The sequence below is a fragment of the Elgaria multicarinata genome, chromosome 7 (assembly GCF_023053635.1).
Source record: "Elgaria multicarinata webbii isolate HBS135686 ecotype San Diego chromosome 7, rElgMul1.1.pri, whole genome shotgun sequence".
NCBI classification, from domain to species: Eukaryota; Metazoa; Chordata; class Lepidosauria; order Squamata; family Anguidae; genus Elgaria; species Elgaria multicarinata.
Window position 1 is genome coordinate 105,863,095 of NC_086177.1, and position 20,093 is coordinate 105,883,187.

Here is a 20,093-nt window from a genome sequence, read left to right on the forward strand (position 1 = left end):
CTAGATGTGGCCCTCAGAGCCTAAAATGTTTTTCATCCAAGGACTAATCTTAATCTTGCAGAAGAACTTCCCAACTGCAAGAGCAGATCAGCCATGGGAAAAGCTGCCCAAAGGGAAGGCCAAGGAAACTCCTTTTGGGGAAGCTCCAGGTGTACGATACATGCCTTACCTCGTCCATTTTAATAAGGAAGCAATCAATAAAATCCCGAGGTGTGCTGGGGTCCATTGTAGCCCTGTGCTCTTTAATCTCCTCTGAAGCAAACGCCATCTGTAATAGATGGTTTTCCATCAGTCGATGATGAGGCCCAGGGATGTATTCCATGACAGAGGGGAAGAAGTTGTAGAGCTAAAGGGTACGGAGGAAGAGATGAATCACCCACTTGCAATAATTCTCTCTTTCAAGGACAGCTGCACATGTTCCGGGGGTCAATAACAGGGTAAAAGCCAACTGGTTCTTCATCCCAAATACAGTCAGATTACTTGAGGTCCCTTAAGAGCAAGAGCACACAAATGTTCAAACACAAGGACTGAAAGTGGGGGTCCAACGTCAGACATTGGGATTGATACCCAGAGAGAGAGAGAGAGAGAGATCTCCAATGTGGTTCTTCTGAAAACTGAACCCCCGGACTATCACTCATTTCTGTCCCACAGCTGATGGATGAAGATATCAGAATTAATTAAAGGGCCAGGTATAAATGCTGCAACAAAACAAAATAAAATTGGTGGGGTACTATATAAATAATAGGGGTGTGCACAGACCCCCCGCTCCGCTTCACTTGCAGATCCGCCATTTTTCAGATCGGGCCGCTCCGCCCCGCTGCCGCTCCGCCCACTTCCGCTCCGCTCCGCTCGGAGCTCCGGATCCGGATCGGAGCTCCGTTTTCCCCCCCCCATAGGCTTGCATTGAAAGCTAAAAAAGTAAACAACTTTTTTTCTGTTCAAGTTAGAAACCTCACGTTTGGCACCATGACACCTCATGGGGGTATACACACGCACGCCAAGTTTCAAAGCAATCCCATCATCCCCTGATTTTTGGGGAATTTTTGAAAATCGGGCACCCCATTCACACCCCTTTCCATAGCTCCGTCAATTTGCACGTTAGAAACCTCAAACTCGCCACCATGAAAGCTTATCCATGTGTCCACATGGACGCCCAGACTCAAGGCAGTCCCATCATCCCCTGATTTTTGGGGAATTTATGAAAATCCAACACCCCTTTCCATAGCTCCGTCAATTTTGCACGTTAAAAAAAACCCTCAAACTCACCACCATGACAGCTTATCCAGGGATACATACGCCGCACGCCGAGACTCAAGGCAGTCCCATCATCCCCTGTTTTTTGGCGGGGCTTAAACCTGCAAAATTTGGAACTTCCAAAACTCCAAGTGAGCGCAGGAAGGACTTCTCCCCTGAGTCAAAGCCACACACACACAACATCCCTGCGAGGTGGGCAGGGGAGGAGGGAGGGAAGGCAGGCAGGCATGCAGCTGGCATTTCTGGGGGCATAAGGAAGTGAGCCAAGGATAAGCCAGTAATGCATATAAAATGGATTAAATCAATAAATAAACAAAGGAGGGGTGGAATTAAAAGCAGCAGTGTTGCTCAATAAACAGCAAGAAGAATTTTTTTAAAAAGGCTATATCTGTCTTTTACCAGCAATAGGGGGACGTGCCCGGGGGAGGGGGAAGCAGCTGCCAGTTCAACTCAAGACAGCCACCAACAGCTCTGAGATTAAGAAGTAAATGCTCACTTCAACTCATAACAGGCATCGCTCCACCACTAAGAAGTAAACGCTCACTTCGACTCATAATAGGCATTGCTCCACCGTTTTACTCTCTTTGGAAGGCTCTAATGGACTTCCAGTGCAGGAGAGAGTGGGGGCACGTCCACGATGAGATGCCCTAGGGGAGCTCATCCCCTTGCACCACATCTTTTCAGTTGTTCCCCAAAGTTAGGGTGGGTAGCAGTGCTGTGTTTCTATCTCTTATTCTTGGCTTAGTATATGATTTCAGGTTGTGTTTGTGCATTTGGTGGGGCTACTGTGTTAAAAAACACTGGGAAAAGCCCGTTCAGATGAAGAAAGAGAAGTTTCCCAGAATCCCAAGTTACCTGTTTTGCCTATGCCCTCCTCTAAGTTTGGGATCATGTGATCATGACCGGGAGCTGACTCTGCCCCTCAGCCCTTTGAAAAAGGTATTTTTCCTGCCGATTTTTTAAAAAATTCTAGCGCGCGACCCGCACGACGCAGAGAGGTGAGAGTAGTCTCAAAATGACCCCATCCACGACTCTCTGAGCACAAGAATTTTCAGAACGATAGCTTAAAAATCAACCCAGTTATCCCCGATTGTTTTCCGCAATGCAATCCTATGGGTGAAAACCTCCGTTTGACCCGCACTGTCCCTGTTTGTAATGTTTGTTTACCCGATTTTTAAAAAAATATAGCACGCGAACCACATGACACAGAGAGGTGAGAGTAGTCTCAAAATGACCCCCATCCACGACTGTCTAAGCACAAGAATTTTCAGAACAATAGCTTAAACCCCCCCCCCAGTTATCCCCAATTCTTTCCCGCAATGCAATCCTATGGGCAAAAAGCCGAAAATCACCGTTTGAGCCACGCGGTTGACCCGATTTTCAAAAAAATATAGCACGCGACCCGCACGACGCAGAGAGGTGAGAGTAGTCTCAAAATGACCCCCATCCATGACTCTCTGTGCACAAGAATTTCCAGAACGATAGCTTCAAAAACAACGTAGTTATCCACGATTATTTGCCGCAATGCAATCCTATGGGCGAAATGTTTTCAAGATGGCGACCGGAGCGCTCCGCTTGAACTAGGAGCTCCGAAAAATGGCCGCTTCTCTTCGCCTTGCTTCTAGGGGTCCGTGGTCCACTCCTACTCCGCCTCTGGGTAAGGCGGAGCAGGCCAATCCGCTACTGCTTCTACGCTCCTAATCGGAGCGGAGCACATGCCTAATAAATAACATACACAATATGCCATGCAAAAGTCAACTTTAGTTTACATGAAAATGCCCCATTGGCTGGACAGGGTTGCACCTACCTGTCCCCAAATAGAGCTTGAAAGCTGGAAATTGTTGTTTGTTAAGGTCCTAAGTGCTAGAAACCTGTTGTCGATATACTCATATCGTTTCCCAAAGACAATGGCACAGATGACATTGGCGGGAGCACAACTGAGCAGAAAGGTTGGATCAAAGGGAATCCCTGGAAGTGGGAGGGGAAAAAAAGATGACTCCAATGTTTAGGCAATCAAAGGTGGCATTTGCTGGCAGGGGACTCTCTCCCATTTAGGCTTTACAGACAATTGTGGATAGCCTCATGTTCCATGGGCCTCAATCCCCTCCAAGCCACTGGAGAGAATGCTAGAACTATGCAGGTTCTAGTCAGGAAATTGTTGTCCCCTGGCATAAATCATCCCACAGGAACTGAACATGAGTGGGTCTTTCTTGTGGGTTTTCCAAAGGCAGTTGATTGGCCATTGTTTCAACATAAAGTACTGCCTTAAACTGAGTCAGATCACTGGTTCATTAAGCCCTATATTGTTGACACTGACAGGCAGGAATCCAGGCAGGAGTTTTTCTAGCCCTACCTGGAGATGCCAGGGATTGAACCACAAACCTTCTTCATGCACTAATTGGCTGTAATTTCTGCAAAATATGGCCACAATGTGCACATACTATGCAAATTATATATGGAATTTCTGCAAGTTACGCAAATTACACCAACAAGCTGTGCTATTTGCTATTTATGGGGTAAAAGGGAAGATCTTCAAGTTCGAACAAATCAATGAAATTGTATCAGACCAATCCGGGGTGCCAGGGTGTTGAACTCCCCCCAACCTCCCAACCCCACACAGATTTATCCATAGGGAACATTCGTCTGTAAGAGGCAGACATCTGGAAATGGCCCAAAACTAAGACTGGTAGTGGTACAGTCTCAACAGGTCTTGGCAGAGAGTAGGCAGTAGGTAAACCACTGGGTAACTTGCAGTAGATCAGAGAAAGGGTTCTTGACTCTCTCTACCTCAATGATCTTCACTGTTTTTTCAAGCAGGAACCACTTTGGCTCCTGGTACCACCACCAAGGCCCTGGCTGTGAGAGGACTCTCCTCTGTCCCCCTTCCCAATCCAGCAGCGATGCTTGTACAAATCCTAGATGGAGGCCGTGGCAAGGCCTCATCTGTTAGATGAGGTAGGCAAATTGTGACAGGTTCACTTTGCCCTTAGATTGGGGTGATTTTTTTAAATCCCTGACAGTGTGCCCTGTTCCACTCAGGGCCTTGCTAGATCTAAGTGAGAATCTGGGGAAGAGGAGGAGAGACCTCACATTATGAATAACGCGAGATCTTGCCCTTACTCAGCCGTGAGCCGCGACGAGCTCTGGAGGAGAGCTGTCGTGGCCACCATTTTTTAATTTTTAAAGCCACAGGAGGCAGGAAAGGTAAGTAGGGTTTTTTAAAAAAATCTCCTTCCCCACCATCCACAATCTCCCCCCGGCCCCATTCTCCTTCCCCTGCCCCCCACCCCTGCCCGCGATGTCCGATCCCCTGCCCGGCCCCGCCTGCCCCCTGGCCCCATTCTCCTTCCCCCGCCTGCTCCCCCTGCCTGCGATGTCCGATCCCCGCCCGCCCTCTGGCCCCATTCTCCTTTCTCCGCCCGCAATGTCCAATCCCCTGCCGGATGTCCCCCTCCACCCACAATTTCCCCCACGATTTCCCCTGGGCCGTGATTCCCCCCGATTCTCCATCCTCCATTTCCCACCCACCCCATGTCCCCACTGTAGCCCGTCCTGTGGAGCACTGCGGCCCGTCTGCCGCTTTTCCCGGCTACTTGGGAGTAAATCCAGTAGCCGGGAAAAGTGGTGGACCTGGCTACACGCCCGCGGTCCTGGCCTCAGCCCGACCTGAGGACGGGATCGCGGGAAGAAGTGCACTACAAGCGGTTCCTGTTAGCACAGTGCCAGGGCTGCTCGAGGCCTGGCTGAGGCCGGGATCCCCTGTGCGTCATCTGGACACACAGGAATGAGCACAGGCCTCACACTGTGCTAACCCCTGGTCTAGCAAGGCCCTCAGTGTTGCAACATCTCCCAGCTCAGGTCCACACTGCTCTCTCTTTCTCTCCTCTCTCGCCTTTGTATCCAGTTTCTCCTTCACCTCCAGCATCTGCACATTGCACCACTGCAGCTAGCTACTTACATTGCTTGTTGCCTCTTGGGTTCATTCCCCAACACAGCTAATTTTGAGAAATGTGAATACCCAACCATAATGTGTTCTGGTTCACCTATTAATTCAGGAAGTGTGATTTTTTTTTAAAAAAAATAAAAATTGGTGTGTATGTGTGTGTTAGTCCTAATCAAAATGTGCACTGAAGGAAATTCTGTCCCATCCCAAGGAAACAGGGTACCAAGATGGAAGAAGGTGCATTTACGGCAGGCTGCTTGCTCAACAAAACCCAAGGAGATGATGAGTAGTAGAGACCCACCATGTGTGTCCCGGAAGCTTTCCATCAGACACTGCGCTTCCTCCTGGATCCTCTCCTCAATGCTTTTCTTTCCCATCCCAAAGTTGCGTAGAATGGTGAGGGCAAAACGTCGTATCTGCTTCCATCTCTCTCCATTGCTGAATATAATTCCTAGGAAAGGAAGTGAGGCAGGTGGCTACTAGGAGGAGGGCTTTCTCTGCTGTGGCACCCCGGCTGTGGAATGAGCTCCCCAGAGAGGTCCGCCTGGCGCCTACACTGTTTTCCTTCCCTCGCCAGCTGAAGACCTTTTTATTCTCTCGGTATTTTAACACTTAATTTTAACTTAAATTTAAATTTTACTGTTCTAACTCTGTATTTTAATCTTATATCAATTTTGCTGCGTGGTTTTATCCTGGTTGTGCTTTTGATACTGTATTTTGTATTTGTGTTTCAAACCTGTTGGTTGTTGTATTATGGTTTTAATTTTTGTGAACTGCCCAGAGAGCTTTGGCTATTGGGTGGTATAAAAATGTAATAAACAAATAAATAAATAGGAAAGGAGAGAAGAGAAGAGATGGAAATGGCAGAGCAGGCTGGTCCTGCAGAAGAGGGGAGCAGCAGCGGCACCTTGGAGCCACAAGGATCTCTTATTCTTGATTTCAAATGAACTGAAGGTTGGAGTTTTGCTGCTTCCTTGTTCATTGAACACCAGTTGAATATTCTTCTCAGAAATATGTATGTCCTAACTGGGGATGCTGAAGAAATCCAAGACGGACTAAAATGAGTTTGGATTTCTGACCTGCAGAATCAACTGTGGATCAGCAGTTTTTACTGAGAAATATGCCATGCTTGAAAACATGCAAGAGACAATATGCTAAATGTTAGGGAATAACTTAATTATGTAAATTGTTGCAAACTTTCTTTCAGGATTATTTGCATATTTTTCCACATAATGAGGAGGGGGAATTGAATCTGGCTGTGAATGGATGACAGAACTGCACAATCCATGCAAAAAACATGTGGAGTGGATTTCACAAAATCCAGTCCTTACTGCACATTCAGGGTGACTGAACCTGCCACTTTTGCTTTCTCCAACTTTTGGATAAATAAACCCTGGGAAAACGCAATTCTTCCCACGATCTCAGGGTCATCCCGGGACTGCGGGAGGTGTGTGGCCACCTGCCCCTGCTTCATCCCACCTCCCCTTGAGTAAATGTGAGGAGGCGGGAAATGGGCATGGGGTACAGAGCTCTTTGGGAACTCTGGGCCTATTGGGGGTGGGGAGGAATGGGAGCATTTTTTTTTTAAAAAAAGCTTACATTTATTTGTAGTGCAAATGTGCTCATCTCCATTTTAAAAATAATAATGGCGGGCACAATAGCCCTCCTTCCTCCTGGGCTTTCACACATGCGTGCTGACACCAGGACAGTCTCACGAACAGAATATCACGAGATCCTCCCCCCTCTTTCTGGAAGGCTGGGAGATATAGAAAGGGCCTAATTCAGCACATGAGGACCCAAATGAGAATTTTAAGACCTAAGTACTCACAGCCCTGGTCCTGGATGGACAAATTTGTCCCTTTTGGTTTCTCCCACATTAGATGTTTCTTAATCTTAAATTCTCATTGTCCTAAATATGGAGAACTTTGCCAATTTTGGAACTTCCCTATCTAAACTCAACTGAAAGTAAATTCTCATCCATCCCTACCCACCTCCACCTGTGAACCGGTATAAAATACCTTGCCCCTTGGTTAATTTATCAACTATTGGCAGGCTTCCTCTGGCTGCAAATTCATCTCCTCGGTCAATCAGGGCTTCTTTTACTGCGTCATAGCCGTACAGCACCACGACACGTTCTGCTCCGAAATACAGCGTAAACACAGGCCCATACTTCTCACTGAGCTGGGGAAAGACAAAGTAGGAAGCACGTTGAACAGGAGTTCAGCCATCTTGGGGGGTGGGGGAGAAAGAGAGCCCCGAGAATCTCCAGCTGGAAGCAGAAAGTGGGGGTGCTTCCTAATGGGTAGGAGCTATTCAAGTTGGTTTTGGGGTGGGGAGATAGTTGCTATAGGAATGCCTGATTTCTCCCACTAGGGATGTACAGCCAATTAATTTCAGTTCATTTACGACTAGTATTTACCCAAGGAACTAAATGTGGCATCAGCGTTGCCCTCCAGAAGTTTTCACTATTTTGGGAAGTGGGAAGCAACCATAAGAAGGGTCTATATATCAGGTCAGCTGGTAGGGCTAAATTTTGTTATATCCGAAGGGAAAACAATTCGTTCCCCCTCCGCAATTCAGAAGGGAGGCCATGGGTGTAGGACGACATTTACCCCCAGTTAAACACAGCATGTGTATTTTGTGAAATATAAGCCTTTCCTTCTAATGACTTGCAGTCATTTGTAATTATTAAACAATATACACTTAGACATAAATTTATTTTAGTACCTCCAGAAAGGAAAACAAACAAACAGCGTCAGTCCTGAGGTTTTGGTGTAATGGACATTTATTTCCATTTAACAGTGCTGTGCTCTGCATGCTTATTGAAATGTAAGTCCCATTGGGTTCAGATGGGCTTTGTCCCAGGAAACTGGAGCACAATCTGAAGGGATGCCAATGCCTTTGCCAACACCCTTACACCTTGCCAATTCCAGTCTGAAGGTGGGACCCATCGCATGTAGAAGGAAGATTTTGTGCTTGCAGGGAAAGCAGAAATGAGTGAAAATGCTTGTTTCTGTTAGGGGCACGTTGGCAGAGACCACATAAATGAGCTCCATCAACTGCCCCAATTGAGAAATGAGCATTTCCATTGGTTTCAGGGCTTCCACTGTTTGCGCAAGAGAATCAGAGCTCCATCACGCCAGCATTTTATTGCACTCTCGTCATGCCTGGTTTGTGGTTTTCCGACGCGATACTCACATGACAGCATCACTGTCCTGCACTCATCTCACCTCTTCCCCTCCCTTTTCCATCTTAGTTTGGAGCGGGGAAAATCTGGTTCATTTCCTCCATGCGGGATTAAAGCACCGGCTGCCCCTGTGTATTGCTGTCCTGGCATTTTTTCTTTTGTTGAGGGCGTGTGCTTTGAACGTGTGCTTGCTGAAGAAAGAGGAGGGTGGGGTGGTTCTCTTCCTCCAGAACACCATGTCGAACGAACTGAGCTGGTCAAACAGGTTTTTGCTGCTCAAAAATGCTTATAGCTCCCTCCCCTGCACATTGGCAGATCCCTTTAATGAACTCTTTATTTTGGATCACCGGATCCAGAACCAAAGACATGGAACAAAGGCCTTACACGGCTTGGGACCACAATACCTGACGGAACGCCTCTCCTGACGTGAATATACCCGGTCACTACGTTCAACATCTAAGGTCCTCCTCTGGGTGCCTACTCCGAGAGAGGCTCGGAGTGTGGCAACGAAGGACAGGGCCTTTTCGGTGGTGGCCCCCAGACTGTAGAATGATCTCCCTGATGAGGCTCACCTGGCGCCAATGCTGCTATCTTTCCGGTGCCAGGTTAAGACTTTCCTCTTTGCCCAGGCATATGGCGGCACATCCTAATTATCCACATGTTTAATTTTTAATCGGTTTTTAATGCTTTATGTGTGTATGGTCTGTGTTTTAGAGTTTTAAATTTTGTATACTTGTTTTTACCTCAATTTTAGAATTTCTGTAAACCGCCCAGAGAGCCCTGGCTATGGGAGCGGTATATAAGTTTAATAAAATAAATAAATAAATAAATAAATAAACAATCCTCAGGTACATTGGGAAAATAAACAGAAATGGCTTTCATTAAAGCCAATTTGGCAAGCAACCGTGTTGCATGTTCCTGCACCTTCACCCCCCCCCCTTCAAAAAGAAAAGAAATAAAATCATTTTATAGTCCCACACAGCTCTGCATTGTCAAAGTACAGGATAAAACCTCCCTCGATAAATGTGCAGGGGTAGATTAATGGAGAATCAGAGTGCTGTGTGTATATATAGGGGGAGGGAGGAATGGTTTGAGAGAGAAAAAATAATAAAAATCCTTTAAAAAAAATCAACTGATGAAGGGACCAGCTTCAAACTTGGCATGCCTAAAGCCCTACTTACAAGCTATTGAGCTGCCAATTTTCATCTTTTTATTATTTTTAAAAAATAGGGAGCTGTAAGCATTTTGCTTAATTCCAATAGGCTATAATGAAGCAGTTATCCGAAAATGGAACCAAGGTGGCCACGCCACGTCTATCACAACATCAATCAAGGACAAGAACCAATGAAAATGAGGGGGAAGGAGAAGGGGCGTGGTGGAGTGGGAGAGTGAATAAACCATGAAATGAAAGTGAAGGTGACCAGCGCTTGCTTTGCTAATGAAATGGAGGTCCAAAATCACGGGTACATATCAGTAAAAAAAAAAAAAAAGGAGGTGTGATGATGCTCTCAGTGGGGTACAAGAGAATCAATGAAGGTGAAAAGCTCCTTGGATTCTGCCTTTGGTCTAGGATTACAGACTATCAACTACAATCCTATCATCAACGGACAGGCCTAAAGCTTTGCTTTAGAACTGCCCGAAGTGATGGTTCTGGCTTTTGCCAATTCCTCTCATGGGGCAATGCATTTCTTTGCTACTTCGGGACACTACGAGATTGTGTATCCAGTAACTTATTTCTTTCTTTCATTTTATTTCTTGATCAAATGCTTCCCTTTCTGATGGATAAATAAATAAATAAATAAATAAATAATAAAAAAAGCTCCAAAGGTATGAGGGATGTACCACACAAAATTAACAGTACAGAAATTTAAGTCATTAATATGCTCTTGGATTTGAAGGATCATTTGAAGTGATTCCTCCGCACATTTCTGTCTTTTCTAATGTCAGGCAGCTCTCTAAGTGCTCTTCTTAGGGCTTTGCTAGACCTACCTGATAATCCGGTGGGGAGTAGGGGCGACGGTGCGCTACAGCTAGCGCGGGCCGTCGCCCTTTTCCGCACGTAACATGCGATGGGGTAAGGGAAAGCCCCGTCGCGTCCTCCATATTATTATTTTTTAGTTAAAGGGCCATGTGCGCGGGAGTGCACCAACGGAAAGGTAAGTGGTTTTTTTAAAAATAATAATAATAAAGGGTTCCCCGCTCCCCCTGCCCCTGATTTCTCCCCTACAATGCCTGATGCCCCCCCTGCCTGCTCGCTCGCCTGTCCTCCCCCCACTCGCCATGCCCTGACCCCGTTCTTCTTTTCCCCCATCTGCCATGTCTTATGCCCCCCTCCGCCTGATCGCCAGCCCACCCGATCACGCACCTGCCATGTCCAATGCCTCCTCTGTGCCCCCCATCCATGATCTCCCTACCCTGGCTCTGCTCTTCCCCCCCATCACTCCTGCCGGGTCCGCTCTTTCCCCCGGCCCCCATCTCCCCCCCTCGTGATTCCACCACCACCTGGCCCGATGGGCAGAGTGCTCCTATGGAATGCTGTGCCCAGTGCGTGGCTTCTCCCGGCTACTCACGAGTAAGTGAGCAGCCGGGAAAAGCCACAGAAGTAGCTAGACCTTCCACAGCCCCGGCCTCAGCCCGGGGCTGTGGAAAAGCTGGGCCATAAGTGGATCCGGTTATCCCGGGTCAAGGGAGGACTTAGCCTGGCCTGACCCCGGGATCCCCTGTGCATCATCTGGTGCCAACGCTGCTATCTTTCTGGCGCCAGGTTAAGACTTTCCTCTTTGCCCAGGCAAACTCCTTGTCTAGCAACGGCCTTAGTCTGGAAGAATTTATTCCTGAGAAGGCTTTCTACCACTGGCTGTGTGTGTGTGTGTGTGTGTGTGTGCTTGAAGAAGGACCAGTTCATGCAGTTTTGGTGTTTGTGGGTTCCAGACTGTAGGAACTTTAAAAAAACAAAACAAAACCACAAACAGAAGTATTTGTGAAATAAAATAAAATAAACTGAACCTGGATCACCTCTGGAAAAAGCAGGCAAGTGAAAACAAACTAGCAATCAGGCAGTAGCCCTATGCAGCATCACAAAAGTTGAGGGGTGTGTTCCTCAGCTTACCACGTGGAGGTTTTGAGGCAACTTGCTCGTCTTCAGCTGCAGAAGGTTCCCTACGATGGGCAGAGGAAATAGGCCAGGTGGCAGGTTCTCATTTCCCGGTTTCCTGTGCCTGAGTGCAAGGAACAGAAGGCAAGAGAGACCGAATGCCAGGCACAACGTTAGCGTCCCCAAAGGCTCCATAGCAGTGAGTGGAACTACTCTGGATACTGCTGTGAGGGAGTTACTTTAAGTACCATCATCATAACCTTGTATTTTTTTTATGTACAAGGTACAGGTGCAAGCTAGCCAATGGGAAGTCTCCAAGTTAATAACATTAGCTATTAAGTAGATCAGCTTTACCTTGAAATGAAGTGCTCTGAACTTCAATTTCTGTTTATTGAGTAAAGTTCAGAGGGAAGTTCAGTTCTAAATGTTCCTGCTGTGCACAGCCTGTTCCTTCGGTACACAAAAACGATGGACAACAGGACAGTTGAAATTTGATCCATGCCAATTTTGCCCACGACGGATCGTCGTTTCTTGGTTTAAAATATTTATAGGCTGTCTTTCAGAGCAACTGCCTCCCAAGGCAGTGTACAACAATAAATTGAATCTAATAAAATTCTTATCTCTATTTATTTTTTTTAAAAAAACCACCTGATGTGGTAGTAAAAGCAGCAAAGGAGTGGACAAACTCCCCTTCCCTCCATCTCCCCTGGCTGCCTCCTGCTGTGGGTCGCTGGGCTGTGTGAGCCTCTTCTGAGGCTAGGCTTGGCCCGTTGAGTGCTTGGCAGCTGACTGACTGCGTGGCAAAATGGAGCATTTGTGCCTTCACCCTTGTGTCAGCCTTTAAGGCTGCCTTTGGGGGGAGTGGGGGGAGTGTGAAATTTCAGCATCTGGGCGGGTGGCGTCTGAGTGCTTACTTCAGCATCACAAGCGCTCAGGAAGTGGTCCGTGCTCCTGCTAGGAGTGGCAGTCTGGGTCCAAGGGACCGCACCCAGAAGCCCATAGCGGAGCAGGGTCTAGAGTAGTCACATATGCATTTAGATCTGTCTTCAGTTGTAGCAACAGATAACACAGGCCAGATTTGGGCTGCACTTTGGAAGTGTCTCCCTGTGCCAAGAAGAACCCAATAAATTCAGGGCAAAGTCCAGATAAAGAAACTAACAGATATATATATATATATATATATATATATATATATATATAATTTTTCAACAACAACAACAAAAATAACATAATACATAAACATAAAATTGCCTTATTATCATATATTCAAACTTAAGCTATTAAACATATTCATACTCAACATAACAGTGCTCCCCCCGCCTCGGGATCTCATTCCTGTTTCCAAAAACTCATAGTTTCTTCTGTTGATGGTTTCCCGCTTTCCTTAGAAAACACAAACTCTAGGAACTTTTTCCAGATTCCCTCAAAATCATTCGTTTTTACTATACCTCTTTTCATTTTAATATTGCATGTCAATTTATCATTTATAGCAATGTCCCACACTTCTTTATACCATTCTTCAATACAATAATCTCCTTGAATCGTCCAGTTCCTAGCTACGATTAACCTCGCAGCCGTCAGCAGATTCGTTATCAGTTCCTTAGTTTCTTTACTGCATTTAAGATCTTCTTGCAGTGAGAGTAATGCAATCCTTGGTGTATCCTCTACTTTAATTCCCACAATCAAGAAACTAACAGCTTCTCTGCTACTTTGTTATCACAAATAACACTCAAAATAAGTCCCTTTCGCCCTCTTCAGTTCTCTGAATGACTTAACCATCATGGAAATACGCTGCCCCGCCCAACCAACGGTTTGGGCAGGAAGCAACCGTTGTGAGCCGGGTGGGGAGGAAGGAAGACGCTCACGAGGCTCAGCCACGTGAGCCTCGTGGAGCAGGGGCGGGGCTGCATCTATAAAAGGCAGCCCCCGCCCAAGACTCAGCCTCTTTTGATTTCGGCTGCCGATCAGGCAGCAGCAAGGAGAGAGCTGAGTGCAGTTTTTGGCGGTGGTTCGGCGGCGTTCTTGGAAAGCGGCTTTGCAAGCTTTTAAAAACAACGCGATTTGGAGAACGGCTTGTGGGGGGCAATGAGGACCTTTTCGGGGAGGTGGTCTGGGTTCTACCCTGCTCAGGCGGCCTGGCCTCAGCCACAGCCATTCCCTGGCCTATCGTCCAGTGCTCTGGGGGGTTTCTAGGGACACCCGGCCTATATCCCAGCTCTTGCCCCGTCTCCCTACAGGCCAACAGCCTTTTATTCCCCAGCCATAGCTGCACAGCGTGGCTTCTCCCTGGCCTTAGTCTTTGTATTTTCTACCTAGTTGGGGCGGGCTTGTTCTCTCCCAGCCCGCGTCTCTGGCAAGTCTCACGAATTGCCTGAATACGTAGAGCCAGCCACTTTGCAGTAGCTAAGCAGGGCTGGGTCTGGTCAGGGTTTTTGTGAGACCAAGTTAAAATGTTTTCTGAATTCTAGTTTCACTTTAGGTAGTAAATACGTTTCTGTGTGTTTATCTGCTCTGTTTGCCCTGATTTTATTTTGTTTTTGCCCAATCGTTTGCTGCGGTGCGTTTTGGGATACAGGTCTGATCCCCTGAGTTCTATTGACTCATTTAATTTTAATTAAATTTTAATTTTAAATTTAATTTATTTTAATTGTTGTTGTTGTTGTTGTTGTTGTTGTTGTTGTGCTTTTGCCGCTCTTTAGCGGGGGGCCTAACGTTCAGCATGCCATCCAAATTAGAGGTGTGCTCCGCTCCGATTAGAATTGGAGAATCAGAAGCGAATTGGCCTGTTCCGCCTTGTCCAGAGGTGGAGTAGAAGCGGACCGTGGACTCGTAGAAGCATGGCGAAGAGAAGCGCCCATAGGTGGATTGATTCTCTTTTTGCGGCGTGATCCGGTCGCCATTTTGAAAAATTTTGCCCATAGGATTGCATTTCGGAAAAAAATAGGGGATAACTGTGTTGTTTTTTAAGCTATCTTTCTGAAACTTCTTGTGCTTAGAGAGTCGTGGCTGGGGGTCATTTTGAGCCTACTCTCAGCTCTCTGCGTGCTGCGGTTCGCTTGCTATATTTTTTTGAAAAATTGGGTAAAAACAACGGGAAAAGGTACCTTTTCGAAGTGCTGAGGGGCAGAGTCAACTCCCGGTCATGATCACATGATCCCAAAATTGGAGGAGGGGATAGGCAAAATGGGTAACTTGGGATCCTGGGAAACTTCTCTTTCTACTCTGAACGGACTTTTCCCAGTGTTTTTTTAAAACAGTAGCCCCACCAAATGCACAAACACAACCTGAAATCATATACTAAGCAAATAAATAACAGATAGGAAACACAGCACTGCTACCCACCATAACCTTGGGGATCAACTGAATAGATGTGGTGCAAGGGGATGAGCTCCCCTAGGGCATATGGATGTGCCCAGTGCACTCTCCTGACCTTGGAGGGTCATCAGAGCCCTCCAAAGTGTAACCCAGTGGAGAGAGAGTGAAGCTAATGCCTGTCATGAGTTGAAGTGGCAGGTCGCTTCTCAAAGACTGGTCCCTAGACAGGGACAGTCAAATTGGCATTAATGATTCCCCCTCCCCCTGGGCACGTCCACTCCCCTCTTACTGGTAAAAGACAGATATAGCCTTTTTTAAAAAAATCTTCTTGTTGTTTATTCAGCAACACTACTGCTTTTAATTCCACCCCTCCTTTGTTTATTTATTTATTCCATTTTATATTATTTACACCCCATAGCCCAAGCTCTCCTGGCTTTTTCTCTTCAGTGAAGTCAGGCAGGCTGGTTCAACTCCTTGTTGTTGTTGTTGTTGTTGTTGTTGTTGTTGTTGTTGTTGCTATTAATATTAATTAGTACTGCTATTAACATTATTATTTTGTTGTTTAGTAATGGCTGTGATCACAGTGCAGTCAATCAACTCTGAAGCAAGGATCACAAAGCTTTACTCTTATCCTCCTAGCCTCCTAGTAGTTATGGGATGCAAAAGAAAAGGCATCTCTCTGTGCTGCTCCCACCTCACAGGGATGGTTTGCATTACTGGCTTTGAAACTATCCTCGGCTCACTTCCTTGTGCCCCAGAAATGTCTGCTGCCTGCCTGCCTTCCCTCCCTCCTCCCCTGCCCACCTCGCACGGATGGTTTGTGTGTGTCTTGCTTTGACTCAGGGGAGAAGTCCTTCCTGCGCTCACTTAGACTTTTGGAAGTTCCAAATCCATTTTTCAAGTGTGGAAGAAAATTCATATAGGTTTCTCTACTCCCCAATTCATGGCTTGTTGGGATTTCCTTTGAAATGGCCCCATTGAGCTGTCTGCAGCTTTAAATCCCTGAGATACTGGGGTGTCCGATTTTCAAAAGTTCCCCAAAAATCAGGGGATGATGGGATTGGCTTGAAACTTGGCATCAATGTGGACACATGGATAAACTGTCATGGGACCGAACATGAGGTTTCTGACGTGCAAATTGATGTAGTTGTAGCATGGGACTTGATTTGGGGTGAGTCAAAATGTTTAAGCCCTGCCAAAAATCAGGGGATGATGGGATTTGCTGGAAACTTGGCATGAATGTGGATCTAGATGGCATCTGTGGGGGTGCCCACTTCAATTTTTTTTATCTGTCAAAACGTCGGAGAACAGTCCATGTCTGAAAATGGGGGGTCCGATTTTCATAAATTCCCCAAAAAACAGGGGATGATGGGATTGGCTTGAGCTTGGCATGCATATGTATCCATGGATTATCTATCATGGTGCTGAGTTTGAGGTTTCCAACGTGAACATTGACGGAGCTATCGAAAAGGGGTGTGAATTGGAGTTATGGGTGGTGCGTTAGAGGTTAGAGCCCCACCAAAAATCAGGGGATGATGGGATTTGCTTAAGTCTTGCCATGAATGTGGATCTAGATGGCATCTCTGAGGTTGCCCACTTCCATTTTTTTTATCTGTCAAAATGTCGGAGAACAGTCCATGCCTGCAAATGGGGGGTCCGATTTTCATAAATTCCCCAAAAATCAGGGGATGATGGGGTTTGCTTGAGGCTTGGCAAGCATGTATGGATAAGCTATCATGGTGCCGAGTTTGAGGTTTTACTTTCTAACGTGAAAATTGATGGAGATATAGAAAGGGGGGTTTGTTTGAATTGCGGTTAGGGGTGCTGTGTTGGAGGTTAAAGCCCCCCCAAATCAGAGGATGATGGAATCTGCTTGAAACTTGCCATGAATGCAGATGTGCCTGTTTCCAAGGTTTTTTTATCTGTCAAAATGTTGGAGAACAGTCCATGTCTGAAAATGGGGTGTCCGATATTCATAAATTCCCCAAAAATCAGGGGATGATGGGATTGGCTTGAATCTTGGCATGCATATGATTCCATGGATAATCTATCATGGTGCCATGTTTGAGGTTTCTAACATGAAAATTGACAGAGCTATCGAAAGGGGTGTGAATTGGGGTTATGGGTGGTGCGTTAGAGGTTAGAGCCCCACCAAAAATCAGGGGACGATGGGATTTGCTGGAAACTTGGCATGAATGTGGATCTAGATGGCATCTGTGAGGGTGCCCACTTCTAATTTCTTTATCTGTCAAAATGTCGGAGAACAGTCCAGGTCTGAAAATGGGGTGTCCGATTTTCATAAATTCCCCCAAAATCAGGGGAGGCTTGGAATGGCTTGAGACTTGGCATGCATGTGTATACTTCCATGAGGTGTCATGGTCCCAAACTTGAGGTTTCTAAGTTTAACAGAAAAAAAGTTGTATACTTTTTTGGATTTCAATGCAAGCCTATGGGGGGGAAAGCGGAGCTCCGATCCGGATCCGGAGCTCCGCAGCGGAGCGGAGCGGAGCGGAGCGGACTATAGGCGGAACGGGGGTGGAGTGAAGCGGCCCGATCTGCAAATTGCGGATCTGGAATAGAAGCAGATCGGGGGGTCCGTGCACACCCCTAGTCCTGGCAGCGTAGGACAGGATCTCATAACTCTGTCCATTACTTGGACAATTTTCTTTTTGCAGGGGTGGCTAATTCGCCCCAATGTGCTCACCCCATGAAGGAATTTGAGGCACTTTCCTCTCACCTAGGTGTTCCCTTGGCTCAAGAGAAGACCGAGGTTCCCACCACCTGTCTGACATTTTTGGGAATACAGCTCGTTGATCATGATCTTCTTTTAGATTCCCTTCATGACCTTGGATTTTGTGGCTCTGTCTATAACTGGTTTGCCTCCTATCTAGCAGGTCGCTCTTTCAGCGTGTTGGCTAATGGAAGCTCGTCTTCTTCTTTTCCCCTTTCAGTAGGGGTTCCGCAAGGCTTGGTGCTTGGTCCGTTGTTGTTTTCTTTATACATGTTGCCCTTGGGTAATCTTATTCAATCTCATGGCCTCCAATATCATCTGTATGCTGATGATACACAATTATATCTTTCATCTCCGGAGCTTTCTCCTGATGTTCACGATCGTATCTCGGCATGTCTTTCAGATATCTCAGCTTGGCTGCTTCATTGTCGCTTGAAACTTAATATGGCAAAGACTGAATTGCTTGTTTTTCCTCCTAAACCTTCTCCTCATCTCTCACTCCCTCTTACTGTCAATGATGTTACACTTACTCCAGTCAAGGAAGCTCGTAGTCTTGGCTTTATATTTGATTCCTCGCTCTCCTTTATTTCTCATATTGAGGCAGTAGCTAAATCCTGTCATTTTTTCCTGTATAATATTGCCAGGATTCGATCATTTTTGTCTGTCTCTTCTGCCAAGACTCTTGTTCATGCATTGGTTATTTCTCGGTTGGACTACTGCAACCTTCTTCTCACTGGCCTTCCTTCTTCTCACATCAGTCCGTTGGTTTCTGTTCACCACTCTGCTGCTAAGATCATCTTCTTGGTTCGCCGCTCTGAACATGTAACTCCACTTCTGAAATCTCTTCATTGGCTTCCAATTTACTTCAGAATCCAATATAAACTTCTCCTGTTGACCTACAAAGCTTTTCACTGTCTAGCTCCTGCCTATCTCTCCTCTCTCATCTCACACTATTGCCCCACTCGTGCTCTTCGCTCCTCTGATGCCATGTTTCTCGCCTGCCCAAGGGTCTCTACTTCCCTTGCTCGGCTTCGTCCATTTTCTTCTGCTGCCCCTTATGCCTGGAACGCTCTTCCAGAACATTTGCGAACTACAAGTTCAACCGCAGCTTTTAAAGCTCAGCTAAAAACTTTTCTTTTTCCTAAAGCTTTTAAAACTTGATTTTGTTCTGACTTTATACTGTTAGTTTTACCCTACCCTGTGCCTGTTTACCCTACCCTGTGCCTGTTTGCATTCTCTTCCCCTCCTTATTGTTTTATTATGATTTTATTAGAACGTAAGCCTATGCGGCAGGGTCTTGCTATTTACTGTTTTACTCTGTACAGCACCATGTATGTTGATGGTGCTATATAAATAAATAAATAAATAATAATAATAATAATAATAATAATAATAATAATATAATAAGACAATCCTGTAGCCTTCCAAAGGATATGTTGTACACCCTTAGAAGACTTATTAAATATTTAGTCAAGGCATGGAAAATCACACTCAGACAACTTTAGGAACTTGTGGGACACCTGAACTTTGCCTGTAGGGTGATAGCCCCTGGTAGAGCTTTTTCTAGACGATTATGCGATGCGATGAAGGGTGTCAAGCTCCCCCTTCATCGCATTCGTGTTTCAGCAGAAATGAGGGCAGACCTTGAAGTCTGGGCCTCTTTCCTGAACCTATACAACGGTATATCTTTTTTAGAGGACAGATTTGTTATTAGAAGCCCAATTGCAAGTTTTTTTCTGATGCATCCGGATCTTGTGGGTTCAGGGTGATCCTCAGGGATCGCTGGTGTGCTCAGCAATGGCCTATGAGTTGGAAAGAAGCAGGAATCTGTCGTGATCTTACTTTTTTGGATTTTTTTCCCAATTGTCGTTGCAACTTATTTGTGGGCAGTTCTCCTCGCCAATTCATCCATACATTTCTGGTGCGATAATCAGGCCACCGTCCAGGTGGTTAATTCCTTGTTATCCAAGAATGTTCAAGTTATGAGATTGGTTAGGGCAATGACACTTTGTTGCCTTCAGCATAATATCATATTTTACGCTCGGCACATTCCGGGACTGGATAATGGAGTTGCTGACGCTTTGTCGTGTAACCAGATCTCCAGATTCTGGGAGTTGGCCCCTGCTGCTCATCAGTATCCGGATCCCATGCCAAAGCAGCTTTGGGATCTTGGAGAGCTGAGGCGATGGAAGCCATGAGGAGATCCGTGGCCCCAGGTACCAAAGCATTGTACGAACACGCAGGTAGGGAATTCCACTCCTTCAGGACATCCCTAGGTCTGGCAGCTCTCTGGCCAATTCCCATTGAACATCTCATGCAGTTCTGTATAGCTTCACATCATAAAGGTGTTGCTGTCAGGACTTTGAGGGGAAAGCTAGCCGGCCTCTTGTTTGAGGCTAAGATACAAGGTTACGCTGACATGGCTGCCGACCCTAGGATTAGGCGAATGCTAGAGGGTTGGGCTAGATCTGCCCCAGCTCCTCCAGATAAGCACAAGCCAATTACCCCCGAGATTCTTGTTGGACTCAGAGAGCAGTGGGCGGCTCTCTGTTCCTCTCCTTATGAGCAA

At 46.3% G+C, this 20,093-nt stretch overlaps 1 protein-coding gene across 1 annotated transcript in view; it reads right to left on the reverse strand.

Moving 5' to 3' along the window:
- Positions 1 to 11,676, reverse strand: part of LOC134401858 (cytochrome P450 2C19-like) — a 30,228-nt gene extending 18,552 nt beyond the window's left edge. Inside the window, exons 1-5 of the mRNA XM_063131165.1 lie at positions 11,494 to 11,676; positions 7,216 to 7,378; positions 5,499 to 5,648; positions 3,062 to 3,222; positions 170 to 346 (exon numbers count right to left, since the gene is read on the reverse strand). Coding sequence (XP_062987235.1) covers positions 170 to 346; positions 3,062 to 3,222; positions 5,499 to 5,648; positions 7,216 to 7,378; positions 11,494 to 11,673 — 831 coding nt within the window. The 5' untranslated portion in view covers positions 11,674 to 11,676. The remainder of the gene's footprint in view (positions 1 to 169; positions 347 to 3,061; positions 3,223 to 5,498; positions 5,649 to 7,215; positions 7,379 to 11,493) is intronic.
- Between the last annotated feature and the right edge of the window lie 8,417 nt (positions 11,677 to 20,093).